This window comes from Alosa alosa, chromosome 12 (genome assembly GCF_017589495.1).
Source record: "Alosa alosa isolate M-15738 ecotype Scorff River chromosome 12, AALO_Geno_1.1, whole genome shotgun sequence".
In the NCBI taxonomy this organism is placed as follows: Eukaryota; Metazoa; Chordata; class Actinopteri; order Clupeiformes; family Clupeidae; genus Alosa; species Alosa alosa.
In genome coordinates this window covers 20,004,442-20,025,263 of record NC_063200.1, presented here as the reverse complement: position 1 = coordinate 20,025,263, position 20,822 = coordinate 20,004,442, and the positions used below count along the sequence as shown (strand labels likewise).

The window sequence follows — 20,822 nt, the reverse complement described above, 5'->3', positions numbered from 1 at the left end:
AATACATTTCTCCTAGCATGCGTTTAGATTAGAATCTACTAGGCTACTACAAAACCTACTTTTGCGTTTCTCCTCTACAATGCTTGGTCCTCTGCAGCCGCCGTACTCGAGTTCACTTTGAAGTTGAAGCATGGTGCATATGCAGTCAAAACTTCGTGTTTCATTTCAATAACATCGATCGGCAGTCATTGGTGACACTGATGAGTAAGTATATTTTATCTGAAAAATAAAGCTGGGAGGTTTGTTTGCTAGCTACTCAGCATTAAGGCTGGCAGTGTTATTCTGTCTCTTATGACATTGTGAGGTTGGCTAAATCTGCAGTAGGCTAACACCATTTGCTTGCTAGCAAAGCTAGCTGTCAAAAAAAGATAATAATAGCCGAGTTTAGGATTCAACTGCAAAAACAGACCAACCAGCGTAGTCATGTAAGTTAGCTGTAACTAGCTAGCTAGTAATTTCCAGGCGCTTGTAGAAGAAGCTGTTTAGTCTGGGAATTGTAAACCTGGTGGATAATTACAGCTTTTATTTTTCTTTTGACAGCTTGCTACGAAGTAAGTGGACACTTAAACGACAAATTATGTTAGTTAATTCCATAGTCAAGCCGGAGTGGTTATGGCAGGAAAGACCAATGTTTTTACATCCATAACCTGCTTGTAATTGTAGCCTACATAACTACATTTGCTACAGATGTTACAGTGGCTGCGTTGTTTTGACGGTTTATATCTTGTTTTTGTCGTTAGTTTCTGTCGTGGATGTCTGCACGGGTTCTAAGCAGGCGTTTGGCTCGCCTCTACCTTCAGGCCACCCCCAGGCAAGCGGTTGCCTTTGTCAGGGGCCGCAGCTTTGACTCTGACAATGCAGAGAAGGCACAGCAGCAGCCGGAAGAGGAGGATGAAGAGAAGGATGCGCCGTCTTTGCTTCTGGCGGGGCAGTACACGCTGCAGTATAATCCCTCGGCCTACTATCGGCCTGTGGTAGGGATAGGGAAGTCCGTCCCCCAGGGCCAGTCAAAGACTCTGGATGAGTTTGGCCTTGCTCCCGCTCTCCGACAGCAGAGCAACATCTACAGCATCAGCTCATCCCGCCACCTCTCCATCACCAAGAACACACTACTGGATCTTGCATTCAGCAGAGACAACGGCGCTAAGGACAAGGCTGCCACCCCTCTGCCCTCCCAAGATGTTCCTCCGGACGTCCAGGTGGATCCCCGTGCCTTCCAGCTGTGCCGACCGGAGTACCGCAGCTTCACCCACGACCTCTCCTCAAGGCCCCCCACTCTTCCATCGAAACAGACCTCCCTGATCCTGCACAAGGTGACTGTGCTTAAGGGCAGCATGATGCCGGCGGACATTGCTCGCTTCCTGTGCGACCTGGGCGCACTGCCCGCGCAGCAGACGCCACTCGTCCGCGGCGATTCGCGTTTCTATATGCTGCTGCGCTACAGCGTGGAGTCCCTGCAGGGCTTCACCAACGTCCAGCTCCTGGACGTGCTGCGAGCACTGGTGCTGCTGGGCCTGCCGCCGACCCACAGCATGCTGGAGCTCTACGAGGCCGAGTTTGTGCGCCGGGCGGCTGGCTTGGAGCTCCATCAGCTGCTGCTGGCCGCTGACCTCTGGCGCTGCCTGGGCCGCACGGTCACCCGCTACCTGGAGCGCCTCGGGGACTGCATCAGCGTCCACTTCTGCCAGGTGGGCGCGCCGGAGCTCGTGGAGCTGGTGTACCTGCTCGGCGAGGGCCGCAGGTGCTCGTCGTCCCTGCTCCAGCCCTTGGAGTACATGCTGGTCAAGCACCTGGACAAGCTCCACCCGGAGGAAGTGGGCGCGTTGTGTCTGGGCCTATTCAAGGCGCAGTGCGGGCTGAGTGGTGGGGCGGTGCGGAGGCTGGTGGACCGGGCGCTCGGCGTGGTCGGGGAGATGAGCGACTTTGCGCTGGTGAACGTCATGAAGCTGCTGCGTTTCAGCCACCTGGACCACGTGGCATGGCTGGAGGCCATGGGCACCGAGATCCCCCGCCGCGCCCCGAGGATGGGCGTCCAGGGCCTGATGCACGTGGTGCTCGCCTGCTCGGCACTGCACTACCGCAACAGCCGCATCCTCCTGCCCGTTGCCAAGCGCGTGCCGGACATCGCGCCCCACTGCCGCAGCAAGGACGCCTGTAAGATGCTGTGGGCGTTCGGCACACTGGGCCTCCACCCGAGACAATGCCCTGGACTCTACGCAACTCTCACCGAGGTGCTGCGCCAACGCGAGGCCGATTTCCAGCGCTACCCCGAGCACCTGCTGACCGCCCTGCTGGGCCTGGCTTTCGCCGGACAGTTCCCACACGACCTGCTCGCTCTGGCCCTGAGCCCCGAGTTTGTGAGCCGGGCATCGGCGTCGCAGCGGATGGAGCTGCGGATGGACCTGTTCACACTGGACGGCACCGTGGGCCTGGAGCTGCCCCAGTGGACGGGCCCGCGTCTGGGCGGTTCCGTGCGGGACGAGGTGACCCGGCTGCTGTGGGACTTCGCCCGTGAGGACGTGTGCCGCAAGCCCGAGGTGTTGGAGGCGGAGGCCGCACTGCAGGAGCTGCTCGGGGGAGAGCGTTTCATCCGCAAGCACATGATCCTCCCGCACACGCGCTCCATCGACCTCGAGGTGCGTCTGGACCCGCAGGGCCAGCCGCTGCCGGTCGTCTCGGAGGAGGAGGAGGAGAGCCGAGGCGACGCTGATCTTCCTCACTCCTCTGTCGATAGGTACTTGGATCAGGGCCACAGTGGGGTGACGCTGACTGACGACCTGCTGGCCCAGCTGACCAACAGGCGCAAACCTACGACACAAGCGCCCCCGCCGTCGCCGCCTCCGCTACTGCGCAACGTGGAGCCGGAAGGCGAGCACGAAGGAGTGTTCAGCGTCGGGGTGGACCTGACGGACGGCCTCCTGGGCTCTCTGACCAAACCCCGCCCCCAGACGCGGCAGAGATTAGAGCGGACGATCATGCAGATCGCCGTACAGGTGTCCAACAGGAACCACTACGGCTACCGGTCACAGCAACTCCTAGGCCTCCATGCCCTGAAGCGCAGACAGTTGGCTCTTGCAGGGTACCATGTTGTGGAACTTCCTTACTGGGAGTGGTTTCCACTACTGCGTCGCTCACGCACAGAGAAACTGGCCTATCTGCACTGCAAAATATTTGGGAGTCTGAAAGAATAACCGTCAGTTTTTTTTCTTTTTCTGTTACATTTTTGGTGTTTTGTAATGAAATAAAATAAATGTTGCCTTATGGACAATCAACAATCCTGATAGTCTAGTCTTATATTATGAAATATTTAGTGTAATTCACATTCACAGTGTCACTGCAAGTCATTGTTGTCAACCTTTGTCAAGAAACCAGTGTGTAATGTGACCGTAATGTGCAACAGAGAGCCAAAACCTTCCTTCTGTCCCTGTCAGCTTATTGAGTTTGTGTGCGTGGCGTCTTGATTCCTTTTACATCATTCATATCAAGTCATGTTTACTGTATTCTGAAGAGCAATCTCTCATTAGTCCTGGCCTTTTGTTTATGTGCATATATGCAGAATATTCATGAGGTGTCCTCTGTCTTCCTTTTACAGTGAGGTCTTGACACATAGTTGAACTTGCTGACCATAAACGACCATTTTTGAAATTAAGACAATTACTGCTTTCACATTGAAGCATTGAATGCTGCAATAAACACTAAGGAAAATAATTAGCTGATTGTATACCTTCATGACTGGACTAAATAGTATTTCATCAGCTCATAAACTCGTGTTCCCTGTGCTGGTGCTGGTGCCACATCATCTTTGTCCCCTGTGTTCTTTTAGTTTCAGTTTAAACACATTTCTCGGTTGTGGTATCTCTAAAATAATAAAAAAGAAAGTTCAAAATCAATTGGACTAAGAATTTAAACAGTGTGACTGCTGTTAACCATTTGAAAAAAATCAAAGTCTTCTTATGGCTAAGTGTGTAGAAAGACCATATAAGGGGATGGAGTGGGGTGTGTTTCCCTATAGTGGCTATTGCCTAGGGGTCACAGAGGTCATTTTAAAGGTCGTTTAGAAACGCCTGTAGAATGCTGAAGGTTGCATCCCTATTTAAGAACTGCTAGTTTAACAATACATCCTGTTGAAAACCATTTACAATTACAACCCTTTGCCTCCCACATCACACCACGCTAACGGAAGCGGTCTGCATGTGAAGGCTACTAGATGGTCAACAACTCATCTGTTAGGGCTAAGGTCAAGCTATAATGTTCAGGTTTGATTCTACAATTTATTCTTCAAACTATTCTTTGTGTCACTTCTATGTGAATGGCTATACTAAGGTCAGTTTGTGAGTAGCCTTTGCCTGACATGCTACAGCTACCTGAACAACCATGTTTCTAGTCATTCAGAATGCTTTTTTTGGCACGACAGCATTACCTTATGTTCTTTATAAGATGGTGTCAGTGCCCAACTCTTTGAATTGACAGAAAATGTGTGATCCTTTTAAATAACTTTTCACCATCTGGAAAATATATTATCCTAGAGTGCTTTTAATATTTAAGTTGCGCATTCTACAAAGGTAAAATGGAGGAAAGGAAACAAAGAAAGTACACCTATAACGGAAGCCTAGTGTTATACACCGATTTGTAAAAATTAATAGACAAGGACATTTCAGTAGTTTGCATCACAGAAGAAGACCTCTCCAGTTATGTTTTGTGTGTTATGTGAGATATGATCAATTACACATACATGAACAGTTAAGTGTGTACTGTACTTCCTGTATTGTTGTCATAAATGTTCCCTCTAGTTTCCCTCTTTGCATGGAAATGTATATCTCAACAGTCACATCAAATCACATGATAACAAATGGAGCAACTGCGGACTTGAGGCCTTAGGCATTAAACTACTGCTCATGTCCGTAAGTAACTGTTTTTTTCTTTTGTTCAACCTTTTGAAAAAGACAAAAAGTAAGCCCTCAATTTGTTCTTTGCTGGTAAAATGTCTTCTTCATTGCCTGCTGTTTGCTCTTGATCTTGTGATAACTGTTCCGGTATACACTGAAGTACACGTCAGCACAAAAACTTCAGTAGATTTTTTTTTATTATTATTAAATTAATCAGACTTGTTTACTAAATAATGAGAGATAATGTATCAAATATTGTTAGTTATATCCGTAATGCTGCAGGAAAACAAATTTCAAGATAACTGTCTTTTGTTAAGCCTCTAACATTCATCCGCTTCAGCAGCCCTCTGTGAGAGCTCTGAGTCACCACTGGTGCCCTTGGAGGTGGAGTAGCCTACAGATGTTCTTTTCATTGCATTTTGCCTCTGCTCTCTCTCTCTCTCTCTCTCTCTCTCTCTCACTCACACACACACACACACACACACACTTGTATGAGTTATTCAATGCCTCAGCATCACAGTCATATTTGACCCTGTCTTGTCATTGCCATTCATCCACTAGTCTTTTTAAACTGGTTGACCATTGTTTTATTAGCTTGAGTCATCTATGTTATGGATCAACCTGACCTCACTAAAATGTATTGTCTCAGAAAAATATGCTTTTTGAACACTTTAAAGCTTCGGTCATTTTTACTTTTTCTTTTTGGTGAGAACTGAGAGATACAAAAGTCATGTCAAATCAAAATGCTATATTCTGGCTGAGCTCAGTTAGCCTGGAAACCAGACGAATCTGAACGCTCATTGTATTTCACTAGATGCCATTGAAACCGATTTCTAGACAATAGCAACTGCTTAACAACATGGAATGGCTTTATTCCATGACACAGAAAAGCACTGAGGCACTTTCGTGTACAACCTATGGCTGCACTCGTCTTGTCAGTATTAAATGACATGGACATGTATTTTATTTAAACAACGAACAAGCAACTGCTTTTAAAACCTTCACGGACAAAAAAAGTTGTGTTTGCAGTTCATCTGAAAGAATTTGGTTAATTTAATGTAGTGACTTAAGTTTAATTTAACCACTTGTTATGTTCCTTGGAAATGGAAATTGTAGTCCAGAGCAATTCTCAAATGAGTTGTGCAGAGTACAGTATGAAAGTAGGCCAAGGAAATTCAACAAAATGTAAGAATAAAACTCCAACAATGTAGGCTGTCCAGGAAAAAAAACACATCTGGTCAGTGATTATAACTTAAGTAATGTTAGGCCTCGCATGGCAGAGGTCAAGTGAATATGACCTCTAATTTTACACATCTCTGAGAATTGTTAACAGACAATGATTTGTAACAATAATAAAAAACAGCCTTTCACACAGTTATCCATTGAAATGAGAAAGAGGTAGAGAAGAAAATGTTTAGACTTTTGACCTAAAGGTCATCACATTGAATGGGATAGCGGTCACAGGGTTCGTTCAGGTCAGATGTTTCCTGATGGTGGTCTTCTAGGAACCCCCCATCAAACAAATCTCAACATTTCAGGAAGACCTTCAACTATCTGAAGGCAGTTGGTATGCTGAAGTCTGATTTGCGAACATACTCCATCCTCAGATTTGACAAAGCCATTGCAGATGAAGTGGGGAAATTAATATTTTTTTTCAATAGATAGATAGATAGATAGATAGATAGATACTTTATTGATCCCCAAGGGGAAATTCAAGGGTCTCAGTAGCATACAGACATCACACACAACACGCACTTACAGCAGAAATGGTAAACATAAGTATAAGTATAAACGTATAACTAAACTCCACTGTACAATAAAGACAGTAGAAGATAAGAAAGATAAGAAAACTAACAATACTAAATACACTATATAAATTAAATTAAGAAAGTCCAATGTGCTTGAGGGTGATCAAGCATAAGACGCTTGTAGTGACAGGGCCAGGACTGGTAAGGTGCTAAAGGGAGTGAGTGTCATGGTGAAGGTGCAAAAAGTAGTCCAACCATAGTCCTTTAGTTATGTGTGCATGGCAAGGTGCTCAAGAGAGTGAGTGTCATGGTGAAGGTGCAAAAAGTAGTCTAACAGTAGTCCAACAGTGCAACAGTGCAAGAGTAAGGTCTAGAGACCAGCATAAATAATATGGACAAATAGGAGAGTAAAGTATAATGTAGACAAGATAAAAAACTATTTCTTATAAAAAAAACTATTACTATTCCTATTTACTTATTTTGCAAGAACAGGTTGCGGTAACAGGGTTATAGCCATTCATTCATTCAGTATTGTAGCAGAAGCCTGGCCGCAGCCATTGATCATGTGTGCTAATATAGCATGAAAAACAGTGTAGCAGTAAAACAGTAGTGAAAACATTAGGCTGTGTACATTAGTAAAACAGTAGTAAAGCAGTAGTGGGCAGTCAGTACTCAAACATGGAGAGGGTGGAGAGGCAGACAGACTAAGCAGAGAAGTCTATCTCTCCTCTTCCCTTTAGTGAGGCATTGAACAGTTCAATGGCCCTAGGAACAAATTACTTCCTCAGCCTTTCAGTTGCAATCTGTAGTAAATCCAATGTTTTTGAATCCCGACAGCAGGGTCACTCTTGTAATTTTAGAGATATGTCCAATCATCCTTTGGGAAATACTTTGCTCTTATTTCTTGTAAAGATGGACAGTCACAAGGTAAGTAAGTGAAATAAATCATTTGCTCAGATAAATACGTTATCATACATGTTACATTTAATTTAGAGTAAACAGGACAGATGATATACTTTCACCAAGCCATGTACTGTGAATAATTTAAATATTGCAGATAATTCTGTATTCTTTTTCTATAAATGAAAAAGCATTAAAAGGCAGAAGGAAAGGATCACAGAAAATGTCTGTCTCGTCATCCCATTTGGGTCTTTGATGTCAATGCTGAGTGCCTTTCAAGGCAATGCCTCTTCTGTGACTGAATCATCACATCACACAAGATGTTATCCTCCGCAATTCCCCGTGCCTCAAGTCACCTTAAATGTGATGTCAGGGTTTGAAGAGACTGCATGTTCTTTTATACACTTCCTTCTCACCCACCTCTACACGCCACACACATGCACACACACACAAACACACCTCTCTCTCTCTCTCTCACTCTCTCTCTCTGTCACTCACACAAACATACACACACACACACACACACACATCCTGTAGGCAGACTCTGTTCCTGAAGATGTTGAGCAGCACAAAGGAGCTCGACCCCGTGCCCTTGGTTGTGTTCATCTTTGTTGGCGTCTTTTCATCCTTGCCTCACACTAATTGTGTTAACCAGCATCTAAATGAAAGGTTTATTATTCCAGCAATGGCTTGACATATGTACCACACTACTGATTAAGGTACTGATTTGTTACTCATTTACAATAAATTAAAATGGCTTCCTGTACCTAAGAATTTATAGGAAAATGTCAGCTTGCTTCTTCGCTGTATCACATTGTCAAATCTGTCTCTCATTGCAATAGTAAATCTTCAAATGTATACAAATGGGTATTCACAATGTACACAATAATGGTTGGACCTGGACCATGGCATTCAGTAGCCTACATGATTGGTAACTCTTATGTAACATAACTGGGACATTATGTCAAAAGGATATTCACCATAGTTTGTTTTTGTTTATAAATCATAGATTTGTCATGTCGAAATCATTTGGTATCACTGCTGAATTTGATGTGGGTGAAACAGATCCTGTGGTTCTCTGATACTGCTCTTAGCAGGGTACTGTTTGAACCGCCACTTGGCCGCTGCCTTGCATACCTATTGGCGGTTTAGCCAAATTCATAAATATTCAAACAAATTAGTGGGCGCTCTGTGGTAAATAACAGTCAAAAATACTTCTGCACACAGACTGCTGAGGCTTATTGGTGATGTTGAGGCGAGATGTGTCGTTTCTGATGCAGCTGCTTGCTCTGCCTGACCCCCGTGCCTTCTTCATGTTCCCTCATCGTCTGTCCTTTCCTTCTCTTTTCCAGATACTGATTTCACACTGGCCCCATCAAGGCCGTAGTCATGATCTCAACATTGGGGACCAAATCTGTGGTGGGGTCTGAGAGAATTTCAATACATTTCCTACCATGCAAAAATATTATTAAAAATCACAAACAAGTCGTTAGTTAGGTCAGTCAATTAGGGTATTCCAAACTTTTGACGGACATAGGCATGGCATGGATGGATTATGAACCCCTGGGCACAGATGCACCCCCATTCAGATAGAGGGGTCCTGAGGCATTGTCCCACGGAAGATTTTTTTCTTTTTTAAAAAATGACCCAGATGACTTCTGGTGAGTTTTGTGAAAAGAGAAGGGTGGAGAAGAAGCAACTTCACACAGAGGCTTGGGCTTCAGGGCCCCCTGAGCTCTTAGGCCCAGTAAGCCCATTCAGTAATCCATCCCTGGACCAGTGACTCCATTTGTGTTCAAAATGTATACTTTAAAAGAAATTACAAACTAGAGTCTCTTATGATAACCTCTATATTACACAGAATGTGGTTCTTTGACTTATTACTTACACCTGAAGATTAAACTAAGGCTTAGACTCATAGGTTTGGCCTAATAAGATTTTGTCTTTTAATTTAGATTTTATTTTGCTGGCAGCTAATCACACAATTTTAACATAGTTTGAAAGGGACAGGATTCAGGAATAGGCTACTAAGACAGCCCCCTCTTCTGTCTGACTCACTTCATGTTACCCCTGTATGCATTATAGATTGGCTTCTGACAGAAATTACGTTTTGTGCCAACATGTAGAAACACTAGGCCTACTACAGCCTTTAATTGGTGAATGGAGGTGCAAATTCCTTTCTTTGGTTATTGTCCGCAATTCACATTAACTGTAGGCTATCATCACATTGTAAACGTTTTTTCCAACGTGTGTGCTGTCGCCACATTTGATCACGTTTTGCCTGCATGGATGCGCGATTGAGTGTACATCTAAACTAGATGTACCGCCGAGTGGTACAAAATATGACCGCTGCCCAGTCCAGCACATTTTTTCCACAAAAATAAATCACGCTGAAAGGCCTATATGATTCTGTCTCACTAAATTGCATTATCCACAGTCAATTCTCACTGGTATCTGCTAGACAACAAGTACCAAAACATGATTAGTTCATAGATTTCACATGTAAAATTCATTTTATACAACCCCACCTCCATCTTGCCTGTTCATAATTCTGAGAAATTCTTGAATTGTGTGCATGTGTACATGTACATGTTTATGTTATGTGTGTGTGTGTGTGTGTGTGTGTGTCTGTGTGTGTCTGTGTGTGTCTGTGTGTGCGTGCTTGTGTGTGTGCCTGCGTATGTGCCTGTGCCTGTGCATGCAAGCGTACATATGTCTACTGTGTGAGTATGTGTCACACGTATGATTACTGTGAATGTATGTGTGTGTGTGTGTGTATCTGTTTGTGCACATGTGTGCACATGAAATGGGTTAACATGACCCCTGGAGGCAAACATAATGAAAAAAAAATGGTCATCCTAGGCCCTACAGTTCTCAAGATATTCACAGAGAACTGTGTCTGCCCTACCCTCCTTTCGGGGTCCAGTTCAGCGGGGGGGCTACAGATCAAAACGAAAAAAAATGACGGTTCCATGCTATCCATGGGGGTACATGCCCACCTAGTTTTGTGTACCCGGTCTTTCAGTGTCCCGAATCCTTGTTGGTGTACGCCACTAAATGTACACATAAATTATTTTATTGTAAGGCCCCCATGAACGAAAGTACACAAAACTTGGCATGCATTCGGAGGGTGTCATAATGATCCTACACTTTTCATTTTGTGCAGTTTTGACCTTGTCAGCCAGAGATATTGTGATGAAAACACCTAATTTTTTGCTTTTTAATTTTTAACTAGGTGGCGCTCTTCATGAAATAAGTGGTAATGGGATGGGTTGACATGCCCCCTTAAGACCAACATACATAAAAAAAGGTGGACCTCCTAGGCCCTACGGTTCTCGAGATATTCACAGAAAACTGTCTCCGGCCACCTACAGGCCAGTTGGGGTATAGTAACATAAATTAATTTATTGTGTGGCCCCCCCATGAACGGAATTCCACAAAACTTGGCGTGCATACAGAGGGTGTCATAATGATCCTACACTTCCAATTTCGTGCAGTTTTGACTATGTTAGGTCACAGATACCTTCAATTACAACACCTAATTTTTACTTTTTTGTGTTTAACTAGGTGGCGCTATACATGAAATGAGTGGTTATGGAATGGGTTGACATGGCCCCTTGAGATCAACATACAAAAAAATGGGGAATCATTGACGGAAATTTGGGCATGCGAAAAAGAAAAAAAAGAGGCGGCGGTCATAATAATATGCTAGATGCAACAATCATTTCTAAGAGGCCTACAAACGGTAATTTCTGGCATTACTACTAGCATATTAATGCATTATTTATGTTGAAAGACGTGAAAGAAATAACACAGGCTTGCACAAATTCATCATTTAAAATTAAACGTTTCACTTTCGCCATCATTACGAGAATAGGCTATAGAAAATGTTCCCTTTCAGTCTGATCGGCTCCAAAAATGTATGGGATTTCCTTAGCCTGTCCTACACCTTTCAAATAAGTTTTGTGAAAATTGTACCGGTAGCTTTTGCGATATTGTTGACAGCCCCACCTCACCGCAGTAGGGTGCAGTAAATGGAAGCTTTTGATAGCGCACGCCACTAATGAAAAACGGAAAATCACCAGGACAAACCACTCAGGGGTGTAGGCTCCTCTGGAACCATAGGTCACTAATTTGTGCGTTAGTCACGTTTGATTACATTTCTGATGCGTGTTGGTTTCCTGTAGTATAGCGCTTTATTCTTTCTTTCTTTTTCTATGTCCTTATATTGGGGGGGACCTGTCTTTCTCTCTAGTTTATATAGGCAGAGTTGGGTGTAACACGCACGTGTTGCGTTGCCGGTATTAGTGTCTGCTGTCTGTGTGTGTGTGTGTGTGTGTCACTCAGTGGCATATCCTCATATGGGCGGCATCTTCTGGGAGGGCGACAAGAACATTCGCAAAAAATAAAAGTAGCCTAAAAATAAAAAATAACACAAGTAACTAATTGCTAGGCTTAATTCAATCACACCACAAATTGCCTCCAAAAACATTTCAGGGGGTTACACAAGCTAGGACTGCCACTAGTTTAGCATCTAGTAGGATAATGACAGGTGTGCAACTTGCGAGCGCACTTCACTGAAAGCAGTTCAGATTTGTATGAGTTGTGTGGGTGTGACCATTCAACTTTGTGAGGGAGGGTGCGCGAGCTGGGCAGCAGGCAGCAGCACTGCCATAAACCCGGGTTCACATTGTACGCGCCATGCGCTGCGCTCGCCACTAGGTTGCTCTTGGTTGAGGTAATGTCCTAAAGATGTGTGTTGTGTTTGCCGGGCTCAAATCTTTGTCTTGTGTCTTTGTGTGCCGGGCTCAGCGCAAAATACCTATGATTTACAGCACGCCGCGGTCAAGTTCAACATGGTTCAACTTTGACCGTGGCACGCGCAAGAGCTGCGCCTTGCTCAGCGCAGCGGCAGGCCAGTTCTTGCGCGCACAAACCATTGACAATGCCACTAGAACGTACAATGTGAACCCCCTTGGTGAACTTGGAGGCATCTTTCAGTAAGACAAAGTAATGATCATTAAGCTATCAGTAAGAAATGCCTGGTAGACTACAGCGCAACCTGACTAGGTATCTAATAGCTATGTGATGTTTCACACAACGCCATTAATTAAATAATAAATAAAATGGGACAGTATTAGTAACAGTGTAGAAACATTTCAACGCAGGCCTAACGCAAAAGTAATGTAGGAACGCACTTTCCATAGGCCTAGAGAGTAGCCTAAGTATATAATGGGCTAATAGACATTGTGCTACATTACTTTTTTCGAGTAACGACCCCAACATTGCATATAATTCTATTCCTGTAGACTATCTTGTGCATTTTGCTTTCACATCACTCAGAGAAATCCCAAAAGAAACGGAGGAACACCATGCTGTGAGTGTTGAAAATCAAATTTGACAGTATTTCTGTACTTAAAGGCTTGTGCAATTGAGATTTCAAGTTATCAGTAGGCCTATCAAGAGAAATTATAGTCTAATTTAAAGTGACTGCATTAAGGCCTATACAATGCATGTTTCTTTTCTCACTAATGCGCAGTTGTGAGGCTGCAGTACAATATGTTGATGGCTCAAATATCTAATTGGTTAAATTGTTTTTGTTAACTTTTGATCCAACGGAGAGTGACACCGAGGTCGTGAACGTGACGACGGTGGTGGGGGCAGAGGGAACAAACATGATGACGTTGTAGAAGAGCATCATCATGCTCCAAGTTTCAGATAAATAGCGCGCGGTTCAGAAGCAGCAGTCGAGTGAGAAGAGACACACAGAAGAAATAGTCTACTTCAGCAAGGTTGAGGTTGAGAGAAGGCCACTTATTTGCTTTTAACACGATGAGCGATTTCGGACTGCAGCTGCTCTGTCTCCTTGGTCTTTTGTCGTTGACCTCAGCCTGTTACATCCAGAACTGCCCCCGAGGTGGAAAGCGTTCATTCCCGGATCAACTTCCCAGACAGGTGAGAAGCTTTTTTTTTTTCAATCGGACTTAGCTGTCTAAGTCCATGATTAACACTGTGCATGGCTGTATCGGAATATCTGTTTTTACGAAATACATTTAATAGGCTACTGAATGTTCTGTCAGCATAGGTTATAATGAAATTTTAGGCATAATTTAGCCTAATGTAGACTAGCCTACATACACTATAAGCTATACTGTGTGTGCGTGTGTTTGTAGTCTAGCCTACGAGTGGGCGAGGGAGAGAGTGAGTGAGAGGCGTGGAAGAAGAAGACAGAGAGTTTAAGTGAGAAATGAGGGAAGGCAAAAGACTTAAGACAGAAGAACCCCCAAAAAAAAAAAAAAAATCATAGGCTACCTTAATGTCAATGGACTATACACAGAAGAGTAAACGTTTTGTTTGATCTCAACACAAACGTGACCGACCATTAACTCGCGCATCTTGTTCTTTATCCAGTGTATGGCATGTGGCCCCGGTGATAGGGGCCAGTGTTTTGGCCCCAGCATCTGCTGCGGTTATGAGATGGGCTGCTATGTGGGCTCTCCGGAGTCTGCACGCTGTGCAGACGAGGACTACCTGCCATCCCCGTGTGAAGCCAGCGGAAAGCCATGCGGCCCCGAGGACGGCCACTGCGCTGCGCCCGGGATCTGCTGCGATGCCGGTGAGTCGATTATGGTCTGATTGCTTTGTATTTTTGAGAATGATAAGCTTGTCTAAATTTGAGCTACATGTCAATGATGTGAAAATAATATAGTATTATGAAGTGAATAATGTAAAGAGTTATCACTAGACTGCATTTCCCCCAACTTGGCACATGTGCCATATGTAGGCTACAACGTTATATACTTTATGGAAGGCTATTAATCAGGAAATTAACATCCCTGCCGATTATTATTTTACGAGAGAATTAAGGCTTTTTGTATAAGTACGCCTAGCCTAATCGTATCAAACATAGTAGCACCTGATAAAAGCCGCAAATCTCAGAGATGGGAAATGTGATGGAGAAATGTTTTTCTTGGTCACCCCTCCTTGTCTGAATTGGGAAATAATGTGTCTTCAGCGAGCTGCGTTCTGGACCCAGACTGCCAGGAGGAGAGTAAAAGCAGACCCTTGGGCGAGCAGACTGCGACGCTGATGGGCCCGTCTGCGGCGGAGATCCTGCTCCGGATCCTACACGCTAGTGGACGGGCACGGAGTCAGTACTAACAGCTCCATCTGCTGGAGGAAAGAGGATTGGCAGCCTGCTTATTGTGCACAGCAATGTATCCGAAATGCACATACTGTAGATAGGTGCGTAGTGGAGTGCTATATGAATATTTTCCCCCCAACCAGACTCACACACATACACACAAACAGCAAATTGCAGACAACTCTGGGTTTCAACTTCATATGGAAATCAACCGACACACACACACACACGGACATGAAATAAAAAGGAAAGAAATGTTAACATAAATGTTTGAAATTACTGCACTGACCAGCAGAATTTTGTCATTTTTAATGCTTTGAAAATATGCATTGTACAATGGGTGTAAATATGTAGCAAATAAATCTTTTCTTGCACTGGCACTGTAAACCAACTCTTTTCCAATTTTTCATTGAAAAACAAAAAAAAGTAAAAACTGCAGTTAAAAAAAATCACAAGGAAAATTTTTTGAAAACCTAAATCTTTAACTTTAATACAACACGAGATACAACTCAATTCAACAGAGACATAGTGGTCTGCTTACTACACAGTCAGCGTTTAAAGGAACAGTGTAAACATGTGATCTCCTGAAATGTATTAAAGTAATCAATTACTATACATGAGGTAACACATTAACTCATAGATAGGTAGATAAGCTTAAAAATGGTAATTCTCTTCACAAAGACCTGATAAATCTTTGATAAACTCAATAAAGAGAGAATGAGGCAAAAGTATTTCTGCCAGAGAACAGGCAAAATATATTAACCCCCCGACTCCGTGTACAAACCTGCATTATTCTCTAATTCATCATCTGCACCAAAAAACAGACCATCGAGACTGATTACAAGTGCAATTCATTACAACAATCTCAATCTTAGCACAAAGTTGCTTTCCAGTTCATAGTGTTTTTTTTAAAGGCTTCAATAGCAAAGAAGTGAATCAAGGACATCTCTGGCTCAAAGGCCTCCTCTGAAATGATGCCTTGCTTAATCACTGTCCGTCTATCAGGTCTTACTGCTTTTGATTTCTGCATAACTTAATCAGCCAACTCTTGACCCAAGACTGACAACAAAAGTACAACTAGGCCAAAGTAAGGTATTGGAAACTTAAATCGGAACGCTTACGTGAGAACCTTCAAACAGGAACCACAGTTCTGAACAATAATTCAAGTATGTGCACCCAGAGGAATTACCCATTGGTGCCGTGGCTCACAATAGTGACTCTGAACGCCACTATCGTGCTTCAGGAACCAAAACTGCACCGGAGCAGTCCATTGCACGACTTCATATAAAGCTCTGGTAATGCTACGTGCCTCACACACACAAAACGAGAGAAAAGGGGTCCATTCACGAAGGGCTTGCACCTTCAGGCCTTTTAATTTCAGGCATTTTGAGTTCTACCTGCAGAAAAGAAAGCAGAGAGGGAAATGAAATGGCTTCATCAGCAGAACTACCTGTGTAGTCTTCCAAGAGACAAGCTGGACATCAGGCTCTGATCCTGAACCTGTTTCCTTTTTACTTGCTCCTCGTATCTTTATTAATCAAATACATAATAGTTTCACAAACACTGACGTGTAAAGTGTGTATGTGTGTGTGTGTGTGTGTGTGTGTGTGTGTGTGTGTGTGTGTGTGCTGCGTGGGTGCTCTGTGTTACGCTGCTTTTAACAATCTATCTCTTGACTGACTAGTATTTCTCGGATGCTTTGGTTGCCGTGGTTTCCATCTGACCTTAGAGACGTTCCCACAGCTTCAACAGCTGAGCTCCAGCTTGAGGCTCCAACTCCTGAGAGGGGCAGTCAATGTTAGAGAGACAGAAGAGAGAGAAGAGAGACAGAGAGAGAGACGAAAAGAGAGAGTAAAGAGGAGAGAGAGTAATGATAAGAAAGGGAGAGCAAGAGGAGAGAGAGCTTCATACAATGCACATTCTCCACCGCAATATCTAAATATATCTAAATGAATTCAAGAATAACTCTAAAACAAGTGGACAGGTATGTGGCTTACACTAGGCTTGATAGATTTGTTAAATGTGTTCAAGTTGTTCAATTTGATAACTTTAACCCTCCATGAAATTTAGGATGAGAGGGGACTCTATTGGAGGACACACCTCTTGGCTGCTCAACAGTTAACTACATGATAACAGACTTAGACCGATTGATTTTCAGAGCATTCACGGTGAAGCCACTAACACCTCTGTCAGATCACAGCCAAATTACTGTGTATCTTAAAAGAACAGAACATTCTAACATACATCAAGAACCCAATAAGCAATTGTGTTACAGATGGGCCAAGAACAGCAAATAAAATGCTGTGAAAATACTATGTATGTATGTCTGTATGAAGGATGGTGTGTGTGTGTGTGTGTGTGTGTGTGTGTGCGCGATGGCCCACCTGTCCATCACGGCTGATCTGCACCTTCTTGTTGTCGTTCCAGGGGTTAAGGAGCTGGTACGTGCACTGGAAGGGCAGGCTCTCTTTGCGGATCCACTCCACGCTGAACACGCCTCCCAGCCCTGATGAGCCCCAGTCCTGGCACCGCTCCTGACCAATCTCCGATACCATCCTGGCATAGCCCTGCCCAGCAACACACACACACACGCACACACACGCACACAAAACACACACACGCACACACGCACACACACACACACACACACACACAAAAAACACACACAAAACATTACACTCAGCAATGAAGGTGTGCATGGTTGTTTATAATTCTGCCAGTTTTCAGACCAAAACAAACATATTATTTTAGTTTTACATATCCAATTGTTAGTACTACTATTCTTATTATTATTGCTTATTATTCTAGTCTTAACGTATTAAGACTAGCCTAGCAAATAAGTAGGAGTGAGCAAGGTAACATAGTAATAACTATACAGGCTGTTAGAGCCATGGAAAAAGATTTCATATTTGTTTCATTTTGTATTTATATTATTGTCTGTATTTCTTTATTATTTCATGGAAAGAATGATGCCAGTTTAAGTTAATACTAATGTGAAAATAGAGACTCCTATTTTGATAGTTTTTAGTTTTTGATTGTCTTCAAAAGACGCATTTGAAGACAATGTTAGACAGAAGGATTAAAGAGGCATGGAGAAAGCTGTGCTCAATAGGGAATACGATTGAGAAATTGTGATATTAAGAACCTTTGTTTATTGCCATTTGATTTTGGAAACTGGATGGCATTTTTAAAGATAAAGATCTTTTTTACTGAATTCACGTTTTGCACGCGCCCATTACTTTCCACAAGTGCTTCTGGAATGACACAGATACTGGATCTGCTGCCATAACAAAGGGATTACAGACTTGATAGCCCACTTGTGGTCTTCGAAAGCTACTATTCCTGACTGCATTTACCATTGTATGTAACTGAATGAATTGGAAAGCACACATATTTGGTATCTAATTTAAATATCAGCTTATATTTATTACATCGATACCACCAAAATCATACCGAATAAATAACGGGCCAATCAATATTCCTCATCCACGTCCATCCATCCAACCACTCATTCCTCCACCCATCCAACTATCTATACAGTTATCCATAATTTCCAATATGTCCCTCTCCACCGCCCCGCCTACCTGGAAATGTCCAGAGCCTTGGACAGAGAAGACGAGGAAGACGAGGCTGCTGTCTTGGAAGGCGCGGTTGAGCTTGAGCTCGTTGCTGGGCGTGGTGGACCAGATGCCCCTCTGCTGGGAGAGCTCGATGTTGCGCAGGTTGCTGCTCTTCATGATGAAGTAGCGCACCGACGACACGGTACGCGGACTGGAGAACTTTGAGCACTGCAGCACCATTAAATGTAAACAAAAGGGAGTGTATGAGACGAGTGTGTATCAGTGAACTGGGGAGAGATTAAGTTAGGTTCAAGTGTAATACCAGAACAGCGAGAGCACCAAATTCCTTGAGGAACTGTTAAAGCTGATCCCCTTACACACACAAACACACACACACACACACACACACAGTGAGGGTGCTGGTAAAAATGGAAACAGCACAATACTCTTGGAAGAACTCCTGCATTGATAAAGGAATATACATTGAGTCACACACTGTCTTTTTGCCAAACAATTGTAGCTTTGTTTGTGGAAGTTAAAGGGAAGCATCAATGTCACTTGTTAGGCACTTAACAAATTAAAACACACTATCGGCGAGGCGATGAATCAGAAAGGTGTATTTGGTTGTTGCTCAACAATGGCAGCAATTTTTCATGGGAGGAAAGCTGCTATCTTACTACATACAGGCCATAGCTCAACAATGTGTACAAAGAAACAGCAAAACATGTTTGTGAGTGTGCATGACCTCACATATAAAATGTGGGTTTAAATATAGTTCTACAAAACAACCATATCAGTTTAACCTTGTTTGCGTCTAAAGAGTGTACAGTACTTATTATGTTTGCTGTAGCCTGTATGCATGAGTGTGTGTCCTAGTTTGAGTTGTTTTCAACCATTTATTGGTTTACTCATCATGTTTTATTGGTTTGGTCATCATGCAACCATCCTAGAATAGGTTTCAACCATTTACTGGTTCACTCATTATGTGTGTGGGTGAAAGAGAGAAGCTGTGACCGATTAAACCGTCTTGAGATGCTTGAGATATCAGCCCTCCATACACTCCAGAATACAAAAAAAAGCACTTCACTGCAGCGCAAACTCAGGGGAATCTGAACAAAAGTGACATGGAACCCTGAGCTCTTCTTTGTGTGCAGGTCCTCCTTACCTTTCCTGAGGACGTAGATGTTGGGCTGGTACCGGGACTCTCGCCTCCCGCTTTGGGTATGTGGTCCTCTGGGCGCTTCGAGTGTGCCGCTCCCTTCTCACGTGGGCCCTTCAGTGGGAGCATGGCTGGAGACGGACAGGACCTTGGAGGTCTGAAAGAGGAACAGTAAGTGGATGATGAGTCATCATCTCTACATGACATCATACATTTAGACAGACAAAGAGGTAGGAAGTGGGGGGTGGGTCAATTTTGAGTAAGTACTGTATATAACCCAGATGCAATGACAAACGCAAAGACATTCAAACAAAGTTCGAAAGAGAAGAGCAAAACATCTTCGATCTTATTGAAGATGAGATTGAAGGTTATCCAATACTTGAATCTATTTCAGGACCAGACTATTCTTTGTTGTTGTTTTTTCCCCCCACAATGCAGCATCGTGGTCAGTGGGCGGGCCTTAGGGGGCCAGGCCCGTCCAAACAGGCCAATGTGCCCCCCCTGAGTTCTCTCCCACATCTAAATATTATTTCGGCTATGATTGAAATTAAATCCATATTGAACATTGTTGTTGAACACTTAACTGAAAATAAAACATGAATAACACTGACTGATATTTGTGTCAATACTGTTGATTGTGTGCGCAAACTGTGTGATAAAGAGGGATTATGCACACTTGGAGACCGCTTCAGCGAGTGATACCGACACATTTACCACCACTCCAGCAACGCCAAAGGAGCACAAATCTCGACCAGTATATTGTTGAGGAAACAACCAGGTCCGTTGCTAATGACAAACTTGAGCTATGGAGACTGTATCTTAGTGCTTTGGATCACGTAGGCTACTTAGTGAGCGCAACACAACGCGGTTCATAAAGAGCTTGATCCAGAGGGAGAGACATTTTCAGATGCAGTGACAATAAAGCCCATCATGGACCTGGGAAATGCGACAGTTGTGGAGTCGGCATGTAGGCCTATCGTTGTAAAACTGTATGCCTACATCTCCAAACTAAAAAATAGTAGCCTAACTGTATAATAAAAGAGGACTGTCAGAGCATCACAAAATACTAAGTCATGCCGAGTGTCCTGTTAGCTCTTAAACTTTCTGTCACATTTGGTGCATCTACCTAGTCACTTCATGAATGTGTTAAAATTCGTTCTGTACTTTAAAGAACATTTTGAGCGATCACATAGCCTATGTGCAAAGTGGTGAGTTCGGTATTTTACTTGTATTGTAGCCTCAACGCTATGCGGTCTATTAACCCATTCGAGCTGGATGCTGCATGACGCAACATTCTATCTCCCGCCTGATGCTGCATAGCGCAACATTGACTTTCCCGCTGGATGCTGCGTAGCGCAGCATGCTTTTTATTTATTTAATGTTTCTAGGTGCTACAGAGGCTATTACATTTTGGTAGACGTTGAC

The 20,822-nt window shown here is 43.6% G+C and overlaps 3 protein-coding genes across 3 annotated transcripts in view; 2 read left to right on the top strand and 1 right to left on the bottom strand.

The window, feature by feature from the left end:
* Positions 1–99: 99 nt before the first annotated feature.
* On the top strand, positions 100–3,890 carry LOC125304112 (FAST kinase domain-containing protein 5, mitochondrial). Its single transcript, XM_048258138.1, has 2 exons — positions 100–204; positions 741–3,890. The coding sequence occupies exon 2, from the start codon at positions 753–755 to the stop codon at positions 3,189–3,191; it is 2,439 nt and encodes an 812-aa protein (XP_048114095.1). The 5' UTR covers positions 100–204; positions 741–752; the 3' UTR covers positions 3,192–3,890.
* A 9,405-nt stretch (positions 3,891–13,295) lies between these two features.
* On the top strand, positions 13,296–15,065 carry LOC125304543 (vasotocin-neurophysin VT 1-like). Its single transcript, XM_048258926.1, has 3 exons — positions 13,296–13,489; positions 13,946–14,150; positions 14,550–15,065. Exons 1-3 carry the CDS (start codon positions 13,367–13,369, stop codon positions 14,693–14,695), a joined length of 474 nt encoding a protein of 157 aa, XP_048114883.1. The 5' UTR covers positions 13,296–13,366; the 3' UTR covers positions 14,696–15,065.
* Positions 14,944–20,822, bottom strand: part of LOC125304542 (3'-5' RNA helicase YTHDC2) — a 34,670-nt gene continuing 28,791 nt past the window's right edge. The window contains exons 27-31 of the mRNA XM_048258925.1: positions 19,404–19,554; positions 18,263–18,466; positions 17,063–17,245; positions 16,403–16,457; positions 14,944–16,075 (exon numbers count right to left, since the gene is read on the bottom strand). Coding sequence (XP_048114882.1) covers positions 16,404–16,457; positions 17,063–17,245; positions 18,263–18,466; positions 19,404–19,554 — 592 coding nt within the window. The 3' untranslated portion in view covers positions 14,944–16,075; position 16,403. The remainder of the gene's footprint in view (positions 16,076–16,402; positions 16,458–17,062; positions 17,246–18,262; positions 18,467–19,403; positions 19,555–20,822) is intronic.

Excerpts from the sequence above, each read along its gene's own strand:
- LOC125304112 (XM_048258138.1), top strand. The coding sequence starts at position 753 with ATGTCTGCACGGGTTCTAAGCAGGCGTTTGGCTCGCCTCTACCTTCAG.
- LOC125304543 (XM_048258926.1), top strand. The coding sequence starts at position 13,367 with ATGAGCGATTTCGGACTGCAGCTGCTCTGTCTCCTTGGTCTTTTGTCG. Across the intron at positions 13,490-13,945 it reads CGGATCAACTTCCCAGACAG|TGTATGGCATGTGGCCCCGG; the intron begins GTGAGAAGCTTT and ends TTCTTTATCCAG. Across the intron at positions 14,151-14,549 it reads CGGGATCTGCTGCGATGCCG|CGAGCTGCGTTCTGGACCCA; the intron begins GTGAGTCGATTA and ends ATGTGTCTTCAG.